The sequence below is a fragment of the Balaenoptera acutorostrata genome, chromosome 10 (assembly GCF_949987535.1).
Source record: "Balaenoptera acutorostrata chromosome 10, mBalAcu1.1, whole genome shotgun sequence".
NCBI lineage: Eukaryota > Metazoa > Chordata > Mammalia > Artiodactyla > Balaenopteridae > Balaenoptera > Balaenoptera acutorostrata.
In genome coordinates, this window is record NC_080073.1 from 43,747,092 (window position 1) to 43,764,037 (window position 16,946).

The 16,946-nt window shown below is 48.2% G+C and overlaps 1 protein-coding gene across 3 annotated transcripts in view; it reads right to left on the reverse strand.

Annotated features, from left to right (window-relative positions):
* The window catches only part of SCN10A (sodium voltage-gated channel alpha subunit 10), a 74,803-nt gene that overhangs the window by 3,953 nt on the left and 53,904 nt on the right, over positions 1-16,946 (reverse strand). For all 3 annotated transcript variants that reach the window (XM_028168854.2, XM_028168853.2, XM_007191455.2), the window contains 8 exons: positions 16,719-16,873; positions 13,503-13,676; positions 9,402-9,524; positions 7,856-8,140; positions 7,078-7,131; positions 6,101-6,238; positions 5,740-5,844; positions 477-747 (listed from right to left, as the gene is read on the reverse strand). In XM_028168854.2, coding sequence (XP_028024655.2) covers positions 477-747; positions 5,740-5,844; positions 6,101-6,238; positions 7,078-7,131; positions 7,856-8,140; positions 9,402-9,524; positions 13,503-13,676; positions 16,719-16,873 — 1,305 coding nt within the window. The remainder of the gene's footprint in view (positions 1-476; positions 748-5,739; positions 5,845-6,100; positions 6,239-7,077; positions 7,132-7,855; positions 8,141-9,401; positions 9,525-13,502; positions 13,677-16,718; positions 16,874-16,946) is intronic.

The following is a 16,946-nucleotide window of genomic DNA, read 5'->3' on the forward strand; positions in this document are numbered from 1 at the left end:
CCAGACCCTTGACTTAAGAATCTCCTTTGAACAATCTCCTCCTAGTCTTTCCTCACTCTTCTGGCAACCACCTCCTTTTCCAGAAAGTATTTTATGACTCACCTCACACCACACCACCCACTCTCTGCTTTGAAGGCCATAAAGATAAGACCCATTGGAAACTCCATCATCTTAGGTTTTCTTGTGAGTGATTGTTCCCTATAGGCTCCCAAATTTCTGGCGATGGCTGCGCACACAGTAGGTGCCTGAATACCCTTCATGGCAGCATGGAGAAGGCTAGTGAAACCTCTGCATTTCACTGAGAGGCCCGGGGCATTTTAAATCTGCTGCTCTTGCAAAGCAGCAAATACTGGGCTCCTCTAACATACAACGTAGGTTTTTAAAAGTTTGTTAGCTGTCCCCTTGGTTTTGAAAGAGCAGCCAAAACAAGCCCAAGCAGAGGCTGGGTGTCCCCACCACATGCGATGCCCACTTACTTCCAATGGAGAGGACCACGACAATAAGGTCAAACACATTCCAGCCATTGGTGAAGTAGTAATGCCTCAAGGCGAACATCTTCATGACACACTCGCCCGTGAAGACGGCCACAAAGAACTGGTTGATTTTGTTTAGGATTTTTGTCTTTTCTTCACTCTGCTCATCAGTCTCCACCATCATGGTGATCATGTTGAGGCAGATGAGGACCATGATGATGATGTCGAAAGTTTGCCTGGTCACGATGTCAAAGACAAAGCCCTGGTACTTGTTCTGAGAAAACAAGGGATGGTACATCAGGCCTTTTGGCCACATAAACCACGCATCTGGAGAGGCTGTGTTCTTCACAGATGGGTTTTTAAAGTCTGTCTCTTTTGTCTCCCTCACACTCCACATCCCAACAGAAGCAGAGTCCTAACCCTCCAAAATCTCACTCTTAGTTGTTTCTACCTCATTGCCTCTCCTGGCCCCATGAAGTCACTAGGCACTTTGTCCTTGTCCATGCTCTTCCCTCCACTTGCAGTGCCCCTCCAGTCCTTTCTCTTGGCCATCTAAATCCCCACAGCCTTGAAGCTGCTGCATATCACAGGGAGATAAGCTCAGTGCCTTGTGATGACCTAGAGGAGTGGGATAGGGAGGATGGGAGGGAGGCTCAAGATGGAGGGGATATGGGGATATATGTATACATATAGCTGATTCACTTTGTTGCCCAGCAGAAACTAACACAACATTGTAAAGCAAGTATACTCCAATTAAGATGTAAAATCAATCAATCAATCAATCCCCATAGCGTTGAGTGATCCATCTCTCTTAAGCCCCACTTCCTCCAGGGAATCTTCCTCAATCCCATCCTCCAGGGAATCTGCCTCAATCACCTCACACCGCATTGCTCTGTCCCTTCTTTGGGCTCCCACAACCTTTACAGTCTTGAGTTCTAGCATTTCATGTATACTTCTCTTTTCTGCTAGACAACAAGCTCTTTGAGGATAGAGCCATGTCTTATTTAATTTTGTGTTCCTGTAGTGCCCTGCATAGAGTGAGAGTTCAAGAACTGCTTGAAAAAGTATTTATTTGAGGGTAAAGTCAAGTGTAGTGGTGCAACTGATTCCTGCAAATGTTCTTTTTATTTCTGGGCTGTGCAGATGTCTAAGCAGGTCTTGGTTGTTTGCATTCTTGGAGAGAGGCAGAGTGGCCTGGACAACCAAGAGATCATTTTTAGGGGGATATTTTTATGGTGTTTAAAATTTTTTTCCTGGTGTGGCCCTCTAGACTTTCCTGTGCTGTTAACATCTTCCTGGTCTTCCTGGTGAGCTCTTGATTCCAACCTCATCCTCCACCCTCACCTTCTCAGACATTTCTGAGCTCTGTGGAACTCACCTGCCTTGATCTGCAAACTTCTCCTCCTACTCAGTGGCTGCTCACTCTCCTCAGGCCATGGACCCCAGGGCTGGGGGCAGAGCGGAGGTCCCTCTTGTTCCCCATTGTCACTCCCAGACCTTTGTTCCTCCTGTGTCTTGTAAAACCCTTCCTCCTCTGATGGCTGTGTCATCAAGTTAGCCTTCCTCTGCCCCCTCTTCATTGCTACCACTTACTGACCTCCTTGGTCCCTCTGCTTCATTACTGATGAGTGAGACTCTTGGCCACACTTGGCCACTCTTGGCTATTAGCTCTTGGTTCCTTACCTAAATCTCTAATGACCTAGTTTTTCCTAACTTAGAGAAAAATCTTCCCGAATCTCACATCTCTCTCCAGCTACCAGCCTACTTCTCTCTTCACTTTCACAGTTAAATTTCTTGAAGGAGTTGTGTGCAATCACTGTTTCCCATTCACACCTCAGCCTACTCCAACATAGCTTTTGTCCCCATCCTGCCATTGAAATGGTTCTTGTTAAGATCACTCGTAACGTCCAAAATACTGGTTTGGCATTGCTTACCGCCCCCTCTGCCTTGAAACTCTATTTTCTTGGTTCCCAGAGGCCTTACTTCCCTGGTTCTTTTCTTGCCTGTCTGCTCTTTTTTGAGTCTTCTTTACTCAACCTTTAGATATTAGCATTCCTCAAGGCTTAGTCCTATGTACCCTTTGCTCTTCACCCCATTCTTTCTCCCTTGGCAATTTCTCCAGCCTGTGAATTAATATGTGTGTGATTTTTACTAATTGTTTTCCTGTGTCACTGGACTGTCATCTCTGTGAGGGCAGGAACATCTCACTGCTCTATCCCCAGTGTCTGCATAGTATCTGGAATGCAATAGATGATCAATAGGCAGATGAATGAATGGATGACAGAACGGACAGCTCTGAATTACACACACTTCAAACAGAATTATAAAGCCACTCCACTAGGTTGATTACATTTAATTCTGTGCAACAGGCACTTCCCGAATGTGTACTATGTGCAGGGCTCTGCATGAGTGGCTGTGAGGGAGAAAGGAACCTGTTGTGAGTCTCACCAGGGAGCTCCCAGGAGCCACAAAGGGGAGAAGGGCTGTGACAGAGGCTGGTTCCTGCTTTCTGCTTCATGGTGGGGATGGGTTGCTACCCTGCAGAGTTTGAGCAAAGAATCAGAGTGGGTCTGGCTCCAGGCATAGCTGCTGGCTCATGTCTTTTCTGGGATGTTGAGCCACTAATAGCTTTCATTTCATCACTGAAAATGGCAAAAAAAAAAAAAAAAGAGGCCCATTCATGACTTCTAATTAAACAGAGCAGGCAACATTACTAAGTTCTGGGCATCAAGTTTGCCCTGGATATTCAGCTGCTGGGGAGTGGAGCAGCTTTCTAGCTGCTCTTGGCTTAGCTTGTGGGCAGGGATCACTTCTTTGCAACCCTCGGGGCTCTCAGAGATGATGAAGCGGGTGACTGATGATGTGATATTCTGGAGCCTATTATTTTCCTATAAAGTGGAGTATGCGAAACCTGCTTTTAGTGATTTCTATAGTAGGGAATGTTATAGAATAAAATTTCCCAGTCTTGTGGAAGCCTTAGTCTCTGCTATGGATGAAGCATAAGATTTAGAACTTGGGCTTCACGTGTGGCAAGGAGTAGTATGTACATGCCTGTGTTGGAGGTCCCTATGTCATCCGAGGCTGGCCCTGCCATGAACTGGCACCCATGCACCTGTGGAGCACAGTCCTGTGCCAATGCTCAGCTTACCTGACCAGCTCAACCTGTTGGGACCCCTCAGGGAAGAAGATGGCCTTTCCAGTGCCAATAATCTAGTGAGGAGGAAACTGGAGCTGGGAAGGTGAGTCTTAGGTGGGAGTGGGCATTTCTCTTATTGCTTGGGCTTCTTTCTTGGCTCTGGACTTTGTGGAGGGCAGATGATCAGGCTTGTCTCACTGTGGGGTGGGTGCCAAGACGTTGCCTGCCATATGGATGCCGGCCAGGAGCTAGGATGGGCCAAGGCTCGTGGGCCCTGGAGAGCAGCCAGATGCAATTGCTGCCTGGGCCCTGATCTGCTAGTTTCCCTTTTGGTATCCCTAAATCTCAAAGTCTTGTTTAAATGTTCCAGCCTTGCCTCAGCTATGCTAAAGGGAACAAAGGAAATAATGTTTGTCGTGCCTGGACCAGAATATTAAGGAGAGAGCCATGTTCCTCCAATAAAGCTATTATAGTGTGGATAGTTAGTTAGTAATATACACCCCCTCCCATCCAAAGGGATGGCTAATGTCAGGAACACAGCTGGGCTATGAGGTCTCACTTTGCTTATCCATATGGAAGACCTCCTCCAGTGCCAACCTTGGAGGACCTTGGGGATGGCTTGATTAGGAGACATGATGATTTTGTTGTAGGTCTTCCTGCCCAACCACTGACTTCCACTCCTACTGCAGTGCCTGGAATTTCAGCATTAGGTTCCTACCTCTGTATTAAGATAGTGTCCTTTCCAGGGTCCCTTTTGGAAATGCAGCTCACCCTGTCCCAAGGAAGTTGTCTTCCTTGAGAGGAGGAAGCTATGGTGGCCTGTGGGATTGGCTGATAAGAGGGGAGAAGCTGAGATGTTATAGAGAGACGGATCAAGTATGTAGGGAAGGGTACCCAAAACTGTCATGATTTTGCCAAGGGTTGACCCCAGCACAGAACACCTTGGTGTCTGTTCAAATGTGGATTCAACCTCAGTCCAGCCACCAGAAAAGGTCAGCAGAGATCTAACTGCTCGCTTCTCATTAGGTCTTAGGATCCTTCTCCCATAACCCTTGCTTGACTCTGATTGGCTGGGCTCAGCCTTTCACCTACATCTTCTAATTTTGAGCCTGTTCCTGCCCACTGGACATTGGAGGGATACTCCCTGAGCCTTAGGGACTCTCCCTCAGGCTAACTCAACCCCAGTTATCTTGATCTTATGAGGTATTTGGAAGGACACCTCTGCCCCTACAGAGGTCTGAACATCTTATCACTCCCCATTGTAACACTTCTTATCAGAATGGAGAACAGTAATACATTTGTGACCACTGTTTCCAAGTAAAGCATGTGAAAGGTCATAGCATTTTCTTTTCTTCCTGTAAATGTTTTTAAGACTTTGTGCTCATGAAGTTTTTAGTACCTTATGCAAACCCCATGCCTTGATTTAGAAATTCTAATGTCTTGGCCAACAGAATGTATGTCTCCCTGATTCATTTAGGGAAAGGCCTGTACCTTTGCTGAAGGTCCTTAGGTTTTGCCCTTGTGTGGGGAAGGGCTAATGGGATTGTGCCATGGATCTCTGTGAATAAAGGAATCACAGGGGAGTATGCCTCTAAGTTTTGGTCAATCTTTCAACACTAGAGTAGGATAATTTTTGGTTCCTATTGTGTCACCTGACCATGACCATGACTGGGCCCAGGATCCCAGGGTGGTTGGGTTTGGCCATTTCCTCTCTGTCTTCCTGTAGGCATGGGGTAGAATGTGGGGTGAGGCTGCCAATCCATTGCAACCTACATCAAAATGCATAACAACAAATGTTTCATCTCAGGGCTCTAACCATCTTTACTATCATTTAGCCTAATCTGTTCCTGATCTGGTGCTGGAGCCTTAAGCCCATTGGGCAACTCAAGTACTTCCCTAAACAGGTCTATTTGGAACACCTGCAGGAGTATGTTCACTCCAGAAGATCAGAGTTGCTTCTTGTAGACTTTTCTTCCTTGAGCCTGGGAACTCTCATTACCTTATCCTCAAACTCAACCCAGATCTCCTCCTCCACAGAGAGCATTGGCCAGACGCCTACCAGCACAGGCATGGACTGTCAGGTTGGATTTCCAGACACTCTCTGCTAGAGAGGCGAGCTCTGGGGCTCACCAGGGGCCGTGGGATGGGCTTCTGGGGCTTCTTGGAGCCCAGTTTCTTCATGGCATTGTAGTACTTCTTCTGCTCCTCTGTCATAAAGATGTCCTGGCCCCCTAAGTGCAGAGAGATAGCATAACACACACCACTGTTATTGCCCCCAGATGGCAGCCTTCAGCCCTCTCTGGGCCCAGACCCCAGACAGGGGTGAAGCCTGCAATCAGGGGGCAAAGGTCGGTGTTGGTGCTAAAGGCCAAGATTGGGCTCCTGGTCAGGCATGGGGGCTGTGACTAGTGTTGCTTCAGTCACGAGGCCCGGGGACCGACGGTAAGTCTAAGACTCATCACTACCACAGAAACACCTGAGCCCCACTTATCTTTTTTTTCTGTTGGTTGAAGTTGTCAATGATGACCCCAACGAAGAGATTGAGTGTGAAGAAGCCACCAAAAATGATGAAGATGATGAAGTACAAGTACATGTACACGTTGTCCTCCCACTTGGGCTGCATGTTCACCTGTGAGCAGACAAGTGGGGGCATGGGGACGAGGGGGCATCTTAGTTTGTGTTTACCCCAAAGAACCCTGAGGCAAGGACCTGGCTGCAGGTGGCTTATTTGGGAGGTGATCCCAGGAAGCAGAAGTGAGAGAGGGGGAGGCAGGAACAGGATAAAGGCAGCACCACTACCATGGGCAACAGGCACTCCATGCTCTAAGGACTGTAGAACACACTTCAGAATTGTACCTCCAAGGGACAGGGAAGTGAGAGCTTTTATCTACAGACTCCCAGAGCTTAACTGTGAGGGTTGCCCCTGTGGACTCGCAGTCCTCTGCCCTTGGGGGAAGAGCTGCTGAGCCAGCTCTGAGGCACTGAAGAAAATCAAATCTCAGACAGAATAAGAAACAAAGGATGAGAGTGAACTTAGAGGTGGGTTGAAGGGATATGGGGCAGGGCATCAGCAGTGTCTTGTGCCCCAGCAGGAAAGGGTCCTTCCCCAACAGCACCCATCTCCTCCACCTGGCTGCCGTGACAGTACCTGAAATTCCACTGTTCTAGCTAGCCACTGCCCTCGCCCCCGCCTCTGCCCAGGGAGTGCCCTCATGCACAGTCCTTTAGAGGTTATCTGATAATTTCCTCAATGGTGAACAGAGGAAGAACTTGAGAAGCCTAGGAGACTAGGTCAGCTTAAATATCCAACAGAAGGCCAGCTGGACACTGCTCCGGGGGGGGATAGTGCCAGACTGCTGGGTGATCGCCTCTTCCAGCACCAAGGCCACCTTCACCCCATTTCAAATAGACTAATGTGGGCGGGAGGCACAGAGGGGGAGGCGGTAGGCACCACGGGCTGAGACTCACTTCCCGGGAATCGACAGCTGCATACATGATGTCCATCCAGCCTTTAAAGGTTGCCTGGAAACAAGGAACAGAGGCCACTCAGTGTCTGCCCATCCACCTACATTGGGCTCTGTTTTGATTCACTTATTTGTCTGTTTTTCTCATAGAGCATTGGTCCCCCTGGAGTCAGTTCTGACATGTCTCTGATTTCAGTGCCTGGCACACCATAGCTACTCAGGGACTAGTTGTTGAACGAATGCATGAACAAAGGGTGGAGTGCAGGAAGTTGTGGGTAACTGCGTGACAAATGTATAAGCAATTGCATCAACACTGAATGAACAAGTGGATGAAGGCAAAGGATGAATGAATGAATGGAGGCATGAATGTTATTGACTGTTATCATCACAAGCATTATCTATCATTACAATAGACTGGAACATAATTTATTACCCTCTAGGAGACGATTTGCAATAGAAGACTGTGCAGTCTGTGTGGCTATACCAGGTCTATTTTGTACAAGTAGTGAATTCTAAGTCATCACCTGATATAGCCCCATGGCAGGCCTATCCCTTTATTCTATTCTATTAGCCCAAATTGGTCTAATTGCACTACTGGGAGATCACACTCATTGGTAGGGCCCTCTAGCCTCATGGTGCAGTCTGTAGGAACAGGGAATAATCTCACTTCACACTGAGTGCTACCCCTTGCAAAGTCTCCACATAGCATCTTCTGGGAGACCCCAGGCCCTCCACTTTATCGAGCAGCCAAAGGAAGAGACATGGTTGATCTCAGGACTCACCACCTGCAGAAGTGCGAGGTAGCCCATTGCAACATTATCAAAGTTGACCTTCACATTGACCCAAAAGAAGCTTCCAGTGTGGTTTTGACGTTCACAGTCAGACATGTTATTCACAGTAGTCCAAGGCACAAGAAGAAAGCCTTCACTGGTCTTGTTGATGCATTTCTGAAACTTCCCTGCAAAGAGGTTCACACCCATGATGCTGAAGATGAGCCAGAAGATGAGGCAGACGAGGAGGACGTTCATGATGGAGGGGATGGCACCCACCAGGGCATCTACCACCACCTAGGGGGAAAGGCAGAAAGACCTGGAACCCCACCGATGCCACACACTTCTTGCCCGATCCCAGTTCTTTCTACCCTCACTCGGGCTGCTTCATGAGCCAGTGGAAGCAAGAGAAGTGGGTTAAATAGAGCCATAATTCAGACTCAGAAGACAGAGACACTGGGCAGTGAGGATGGGTTTATACATTCTCTCTGAAGTTCATTCAGGGCAGGTTTCAGTGTCTCTCCTTAGGATTGGGGAGATGGACACATTTACAAGCACATACGTACTCATTTAGGGGTACCAGTGTGTGTTTTGTACTTTCACATACAGAATTCTAGAACTTTGCTTTATTTTATAAACTGTATGTTTATAATATACAGTTTATAGTGTGCTTTGGTCAAGAATCAGTGAAAACCCAAATCCATATTCACAAACTTGCTTATTTGTAAATTAGCAACCTGGAGATAAAATAAACAGCAAAGTATTTCAATCATAAGCTCCTAGCGTTTGTAAAGATACAAGTTAATTTTAAAAGTCCACTTTTGTTTTGAAGGTACGATGTCTTCTTTGAGGCAGTGGTGGAGGAAGAAAGCAAATGTTGCTTTCTGTACCAGAAGACTTTCATAATTATGTGGAAGGGGAGGGGAGAAAATGAGCAGTCCCTCATCCCCCATAAGACAAGGGCCAGACTTGTGAGCATTCCATCCTGAGGAAGACAGTGAGGGCGAGGTGGCAGCTGAAAGCCTTGGATGAGGAGACGGATGGATGAAAGGAGAGAATCCATAGGACCCAATGACTGTGCTGGGTTGGAGAGAAGATGCATTCCAGTGGGTGGTGACTGAGCTGCTGAGTTGCTAATGTCACTGCATTTAAATGGAGTGCCAGAGGCAAGGCTCATTTGTCATGGAAAGATGAAGAGCTTGGGGTGTTCCGGAGATTTTGGCAATCAGGACAAAAGGCAGGGTGGGGAGATTGAGGTAAGCGACGCTTGTGACGCAGTGAAGCAGGATTGCCTCACTAAGAGCAGGAGAGAGTGAGGTCTGAGTCCTGGTAGATGTGATCTTTGAGGTGAGAAGGGAAGAGGGCTTACAGAGGGACTTGAAGGAGAACTAGGAGAGTTAGGATACTGCAGCACCACCAACGTGACAGCAGAGAGTGGGGACCCCTGAGCTGACCTGTGGGGGTAGGGCCTGGAGCTCAGGGTCAGTAGTATGGAGGGCGTAAAGGGGGAATGGGTACCAAATGCTGCAGACCAGAGCAGTTAGGAGATAGGTCTTACCCGCATGCCTTCAAATCGAGACAGGGCCCGCAACGGCCGCAGGGCACGGAGGGTCCGAAGGGCTTTGATGGATGCCATATCAGAATACTGCAGCACCTTCGCTATAAGGCTTGTCAGTGAGATCTGAGTGCAGGCAGAGAGCAAAAGCATCACCCTAGGGTTCCAGAAAGTTGACCCTGGTGGATGGAGACAGGAAATCCCTCCCACTCCCTACTCTGTCAGAGCCATCATCCTGGCTCCCACCTTATTCTGAACTCCAACGAGAGGTACAGTGAGAGTCCAATCTCTTCTCTTTCATTAAAGATTTCATTCATCATTTATCTGAACTTTTGGCCAAGAAAATCTCAGTCTCCCACATCGCCACCCCCTTGTATGTAGGTGATCAAGCTCCCAGTGTAGTAAATCAGCCTTCCCTTTCCTCTCTAGAGGCACCAGCCAGGTCCCAACAGCCTTTAAAATTTGATTGACTTTCAGAGACTTGGAGAGATGCTGGCCCTTCATGGGGGTTATGCAGAAAGTCTATCTTGAGGAATATAAGGTGAGTCTCAATTGTACATGCTGAGAAAAGTGGGGAAGAAAGAGTCCTGGGCTGGGTGGGGTCTAGTTCCCTCTCAACCCTGATATTTTTGTGACCTTGGGTCAGTGCCTTGTTAGTGCAGGTTGTACTTTCAACCTTTGTAAAATGGGGAATCAGACTAAGAGAACTCCGAGGCCCTCACAGCTCTGCAGTTTTTCAGGAAGAGTGACTGGCATGGGGCCAGGAGATTCAGCTTTGACAGACAGCTGAGATATAATGACTGAGTTGTGAGTCCCTGTTGGTTGGTCAGTTTTGCATTTTTTAAAGTGTTGGACCAAGGACTGCAAAGGCACAAACTTACATGGAAAAATGGTCACACCTTCCAGGAACTTTGAAGGTGCCAGGGAGATACCCTATGCATTGGCTTGAGCTTGCCAGAGACTGTGACCCAATCCTGGGAGACCCCCAACTGCACCACGACTGGTGGGCTGAACTCAGGCTAAGCTTATCTTGACAGCTAGGAGGGGATGTCAGAAAGGGAAGGGTTTACACTTGGATGCTAGAGCCCCAAACAATGCCTGTTCTCTGAACGGTGGCTTATTCCACCAGGACAGAAAACTGGAATGCAAACGACCCCCTTCCTCCAACCAGGCAAGGCTCCAGACACCAGCAGGTGGCACCCAGCTGCCTGGCTAAGTGAGAGCAGGAGGTTTGGGGCCAGTTCCACGCTGGACCCTGTTCAGTCTTTTGCTCAGCCCCTGGGAAGGCTGCCTCATGAGCAAACTCTGCAGTTGGGGCAATTAGGAGCTGGGGCCTCTCCATCAAAGCCCTCCCATCCAAGCCCAGCTCCATTCCCACTGCTCAGGCCACAAGCCTCCCAACTGGTCTCTAGGCTTCCGTATTGCATCCATCCCATCCATTCTCCTCTGCAAATTTGATTATGATCATGTTTCTCTCTTACTCCCAACCTTCATTGATGCTTTATCATCTCAGGATAAGCTCCAGACTCCTTAGCCTGTATTACATGGCCACAGCCTGCTTTTCCAGTCATATTTCACCCACGTATCCTACCCAAATCAAGTTGTTCCTTAAATGTACCTGTGTCTGTGCCTTTGCCCAGGGTCATTCTTTAATTAAGACTGACCACCCCCAGTCCTTTTTGCACCTTGTTGCTCCTGCTCATTTTAAGCCTTATATCTAATGCCACCTCCTATATGAAGCCTGCCCAGCTACCCCACCCCCAGAGTGGAAGCAGGTTCATGTCTCTGTGTCCCTAAGACACTAACTATTTCCAGCAGTGCTCACCACATCTTCCCTCATCATATGTTTCTCTCTGTTGTCCTATCTACTGGAAGAGTAAAGTAAATAAACTCCTGGAGATAGGGAATTTTTATTTCTTGGCTTCTATCCCCTCCAGAGCACTTCATAAAACAATCCTATATGCAGTAGTTATTGATATAAATAAGCACTTGATAAATTGAAAAAATAGAGAGAGGCATGTTGGGATGGATGGATGGAAGGAAGGAAAGAAAGAAGGAAGAAATCTTGATGGAAAGTTGAATGATGGCTGGATAGAAGAATGGACTAAATGATACAAAGATGGATATGAGAGTTGAAAGGAAGAATGGAAGAAAGAAAGCAAAGAAGAAAGATAAAATATAAAATCATGGATAGTGGATGAATGGGATGGATGAATTGGGGAAGGTTAGATGGCTGGATAAATGATGGATGAATGAAAAGAGAGAGAGATGGGCAGAGGAATGGAAGAGATTAGAGACTGATGAAGGTTGACTGGATGGAAGAATGGGTGCGTGGATGGATGAATGGAAGAAAAAGAGGTGAGTGGACAGATGGGTGGAAGAAAGGAAGGATAGATGGATGAGGTAAAGGAAGAATAGAAAGATGGAAAATGTGTGAACAGAAGGAAAATTGGATGAAAGGTGCTTGAATGAGTGAATAGAAGGTTAGATGACTGGATAGTTCAATAGAAAGACAAATCAAAAGATAGAAAGATAGAAGGGTTAAGGACAAATTGATAGAGGGATGGAAGGAAGGTTAGGATGAATAGATGGGCAGAAGGGAAGAGGGAAAGAAGAGTGAGAATAGATGGATGGAAGGAGAGGACTGACAGGATAAACAGAAGAAGTAAACATGAATGGATGTTTGGAAGGAAGGAAAAAGGAAGGGTGAATGGTTGGATAGATGGAAGGAGGGATGGATGGTCAGAAGGAAGAATTAGTAGGCGGATGGATGGATGGATGAGTGGGTGACCACATCAGGGGATCAGGACTGAAACTAGTGAGACCTACTTAGGAGTGACTGCCCCTAACAAGAGTGGGTAGCTGGAATAAAATTTCCCTTTCATTTATGAATAATTATATGATACGCACAAAATTATCACCTGTGACTCAGATTGCAGGCCTCACAGCTAATCCCTGTGGTACAGTGGCCTGATGCCGCTAGCGCATTGGTATCAGGAAACAAGAGAATTGGGTGCACAGATCTGCTGTGGAGGACCTGCCAACACAGGAGACTGGACAGAATGTTCTGAACTGGACCCCATCCAGCTTCAGGAGGCAAGCACCAAATACAGACACATTTTCTAACACCTCTGATGTGCAGACCTTGGCACCAGTGGCTGTGGGAGTGTGGGAAGCAGAAGCAAACAGAGCACGTGCCTCCCCCACCTGCAGGGATCCTCAGACGTGCAGCAGTGAACAAATAGCCCAGGCAGCCATCCTGAAAAGCCAAGACTGCAAGGGCCTGGATAGATAGAGGGCTGTGTGGTTAAGAGGAGGAGGAGCTCACTCCGGGCTCTGGGGGCTAGGAGAGCTCTTAGGAGACTTTATTGAGGACGGTCTCCTCACACCTTTGAGGAATCTCAAGTTTAATGTGTGGGAGGCACTTGGTAAATCCCCTAATGCAGGGCTAGTGGCCACAGGTTCATCTGAACACATGAGCTCCAGCTCATCATCTCTCCAAAGGGACCCTTTGCCCCTTTTAGTGCCACTGGGGAGACACCAGTGGTTTAAGCTCAGTGGTTCTCAATCCTGTCTACACATTGGACATGCCCAGGGGCTTTTACAAAATACTGATGCATGGACTCCACCCAGGACCAGTAAGACCCCAATCTCTGGGAAGAGTAGTGCTTGTTCACTGTGTTCTTAAGAGCTTCCCAAGTAATTCTAAAGTGCAGCCAGGGCTGGGGATCATTGAGTCAGTGGGAGGGCAGGTTCTCTGTGCCAGGAAGTCCTCAGCATCCCTAGGTCTAGAAGCCTTGACAATGGACGCAAGGTCATGTGCCATCTTGCTTTGGATATAAAATACAGAGGTAGTAAGTGGTCTTTCTGGATGGAGACCTAGGAACTGAAGACTCACCTGAGTGTCACTGTTGTGTTGGAATCATGTACTGCCTGGACCTTACCTGGATCACAGGTATGCAGGGTTATTCTCAGACCCCTTGCTAAGACTTCTCTTTGGAGTCACCCTTGAAGGCCAGGCCTCCAAGCTTCCTTTGCATTAGGTGCAGCCATCAGCCAGGGGAAAGGACCCCAAACCCCACAAGTGCCCACTGGGACACTCACATTCACGATGAGGAAGTCCAGCCAGCACCAGGCATTGGTGAAGTAATTTTTAAAGCCATAGGCCACCCATTTGAGCAGCATCTCAAACACAAAGATAAACGTGAACACCCTGTCGGTGTACTCCAGCAAGGCCTTCACCGTGGGCTTCTGGTCAAGGTAAAAATCTTCAAAGGCCTGGAAGGAAAGGAGCAAAATGGTAGGCGGCCTAGACCCAAAGCACTGGGGCCCAGGGACAGGGAAGGACCCAGTCAGCCCCTGAGAGAGCTTTGGTAACCAGTTTGCCTGCATCATTTTTTTTCTCTGCTCTGGGAGGTAGGGTCGGGTAGTGGAGGAGGCCCTGCGAGATACAAACGAGGACTTCCTCGGAGCCAACAGGGACACACAGCCCTGCTTATACTTTGCAGGGGAGCTGAACACAAGTGAGAAAGGAAACCTTCTCTAATTGGATTTTGGAAGTGAACCAAAGGGATTGCTAACAGTGACTTAGTTTAAAAATAAAAGCAACAAAGGATGTTCGCGAAAATGAAAATAAGACTCACCAGTGAACTCTGAAAAAGAATGCTGCATTTCATTGGTAATCAAGGAAATTCAAATGAAGAGAAGATGCCGTTTTTCTTTTATCAGATTGATGAAGAGGAAAAGGCATGGGTGGGAGTGGATGGTGGGGGGAAACCCCGCAGTCGATTTGGCTGTGGGGAAGCAGCTACTCTCATATACAGCTGGGCGGAGTGAAAACTGGTTCAGTTTTTGGGACCCCAACTTGGTAATATGACTCAAAGCTTTTAGAAATCCAGCAATTCTGCCTTCAAGAGTGTATCCTAAGGACACTAGATGTTGTTGGTGTCCCACCTAGATCCTGTTTAAGGAGCCAGTATGACCATCCCCAGCTGCTGTGAATGTTGGTTGCTAAAGGCTGGTGAATGCCCCTGTTGCCTGAGGACACGTCCCTGGGCTGAAGGGAAGTGTCTCCGCTGTAGCAGACTATATCACCCCTCTGGGGGCAGCCGCAGCCAGTATCTGACCATCCTCTTGCCTCAAGGTGGGGCAGTCCCGTGAGGCCCTTTATGCTTCAGAGTTCCTGTGGGATCAGGCTGAGGCTGGGCTTCATGGGAACCCATGTCTTTTCCCAGCTCCATTCCCTGTTCTGTCCTACTTCCTTCACATGCTCCAGCTCAGAGCACACCCTCCACAAACTGCACAAGAATTCCTGCTTCTGGTTCTACTTCTAAAGCTAGACCTAAGACGGGAAATAAGCCAACGTTTCCAAAGGAGTGTGCATAGGATATTCAATGCTTATTAGGAGTGAGCTGGGGGTTAGTTACATTGCAGCCATTTAATGAGGTAGGAGAACCATATTACTGAGAAAATTTACTGAGAAATTACAGAATGCACAAATATGGTTTCCGTTTTGTAATATTTATGTATTACGTGCATAAGAAAGATGGGAAGGAAATGCACCAAAATGTTTTCAAAGTGAGATTCTCTTTGAGTGATAGGAAAATGGGTGATATTTTTTCTTTGCATTTTCCCATAATTTCCAAGTATTTTTTTTTTCTCTTTACTTTGTCAGATAAAAACTCATGCTATTTTTTTTAAAACGTACTCAAAGTAAAAGCATAAGGAAGACTAAATTTGGTGCCAGCCAGTTCAGTCCCTTGGGGAAGGAGATGGGGAGGGGAGGGAGAGCACTGGGGTGGGGCCAGCAGCTGGTTTAGGATGTGAGCTCCCTGCCGGGAGGGGAGGGCAGGAGAGCAGCAGGGGTGTGTGGAGAAGGGGAGTAGAGAGACAAGGGAAGGCGGTGATGAAGAAAGCACTTAGTCCTCATCAAATGATTGAGGTTATCATTTGCAGGATAGAGGGAAGGGCAGGTGTGGAGAATGCACTGCCCAGCCTCCCTTTGCCCTGCAGTGTGGCCTCTGCACTCAGGACTGTGCTGAGACTGCTATTCTAGGGGGGCCGTCACCACCCTGTGCCAGGGCAGTGGGCACCATCAGATGCTGCCACCCCCTCTCCAAGATGGCAGGCCAGCCTGCTCCGTGAGACTCTTCTCCCTCAGCTTTGTGCCCTTGCTGGCCTAGCTCTCCTTCTACCTCTCAGATCAAACCTTCTTACCTGCCTTTGCTCCTCCCTAAGGCTGAGACAACACCCTGAGCAGTTTGGGCTCCCTTCCTGGGAAATATGGCATTTAAGTGGGTGCCCAGATGGTCAGTAGATTGTTTTCTGGGAGTAAATGGCACACAGGGAGCAAGACAAGTGGAAACACCGGGAACCATGAATCAAGAGAGTGGGGTGCTAGTCCTCCCTTTAACTAATGAGCTGGGAGCCTGGGCAGGTCCCTCCGTGTCTTTGGGCTGTGACGTCCTCATCCATAAAATGTGGACAGCCAAGGATGAGTCCCTTCCCGTGTCTACGTCTACCTTGGTTCATTGGGAAGATTAGTTGAGACTGTGTAGTGAGCCTACGCCATGGTGCAGAGAGAACATCCTTCCTTGTCCTACAAAGCTCGACACCCAGCAAGGGGCTTAGGAAGTGTGTCTTAACTCAGAATCTAGAGGACCGTAAGGCCTCGTTATTCAAAGTGTGGCCTGTGGACCAGTGTCAGCATCACGTGGGAGCTTGTTGGAAATGCAAATTCTCAGGTCCCACCCTAGATCTACTGAATCAGAATCTGCATTTTAGCAAGTTCCCCGGCTGATTAAATTTTGAGAAGTGCTGTTGTAATGATTTGCCATGCACTTTGAGTGAGTGATAGCAGTACTTGCAAGTGGCTTGATAGGGCAGGGAAGGATGGTCCTCTTCGTACTGGGCCCTCAGAAAAGGGCAGTGTGTTGGGAGGTCAGAAGGTGGAAAATCAAGGACTTTGGGATCAAATGAAGGCAAAGTTAGGTTTTCCTACTGACAAGCTGGGTAACCTTGGACAAGCCCCATAAACTCTTTGAGTGTCAGTTTCCCCAACAAAAAAGTGGGATGTGCACACTCACTGCTTGAAATCCAAGCAGCCAGGTGTAACAGGCCATGACATGGGCCCCTCAAGCACCTACCATGCCCTCCTGCTAAGAGGAGTCTTCGTGCTGGGCTGCAGCTCGCCTTCCAGCCACAGGTTGGGGACTTTCAGCCCAGGAATCAGGGGAGCCCACTGCTGCAGCTCCAGGGCCTTTGGATGGTGGAGACCCCACCTGGAGGGCTTTGTGGCATGGAACCCCTACCTCCACTTACCAGCGCTCCACTGCTGAGCAGGATCATGAAGACGATAAAGCTCTCGAACCAGCTGTGCTCCACAATGAGGTAGCAGATCTTGCGCACCTGCCAGCCCATGGCCCATGGAAACTTGGAGCTGTTCACTTTGCAGAAGGGACACTGGCGAATGCAGCCTGTGGGGAGAGGGGACTGATGGTGAGTGATGTCCCACTGGTAAAGGAGGCGTGTTTTGACTCCAGCCCTGAA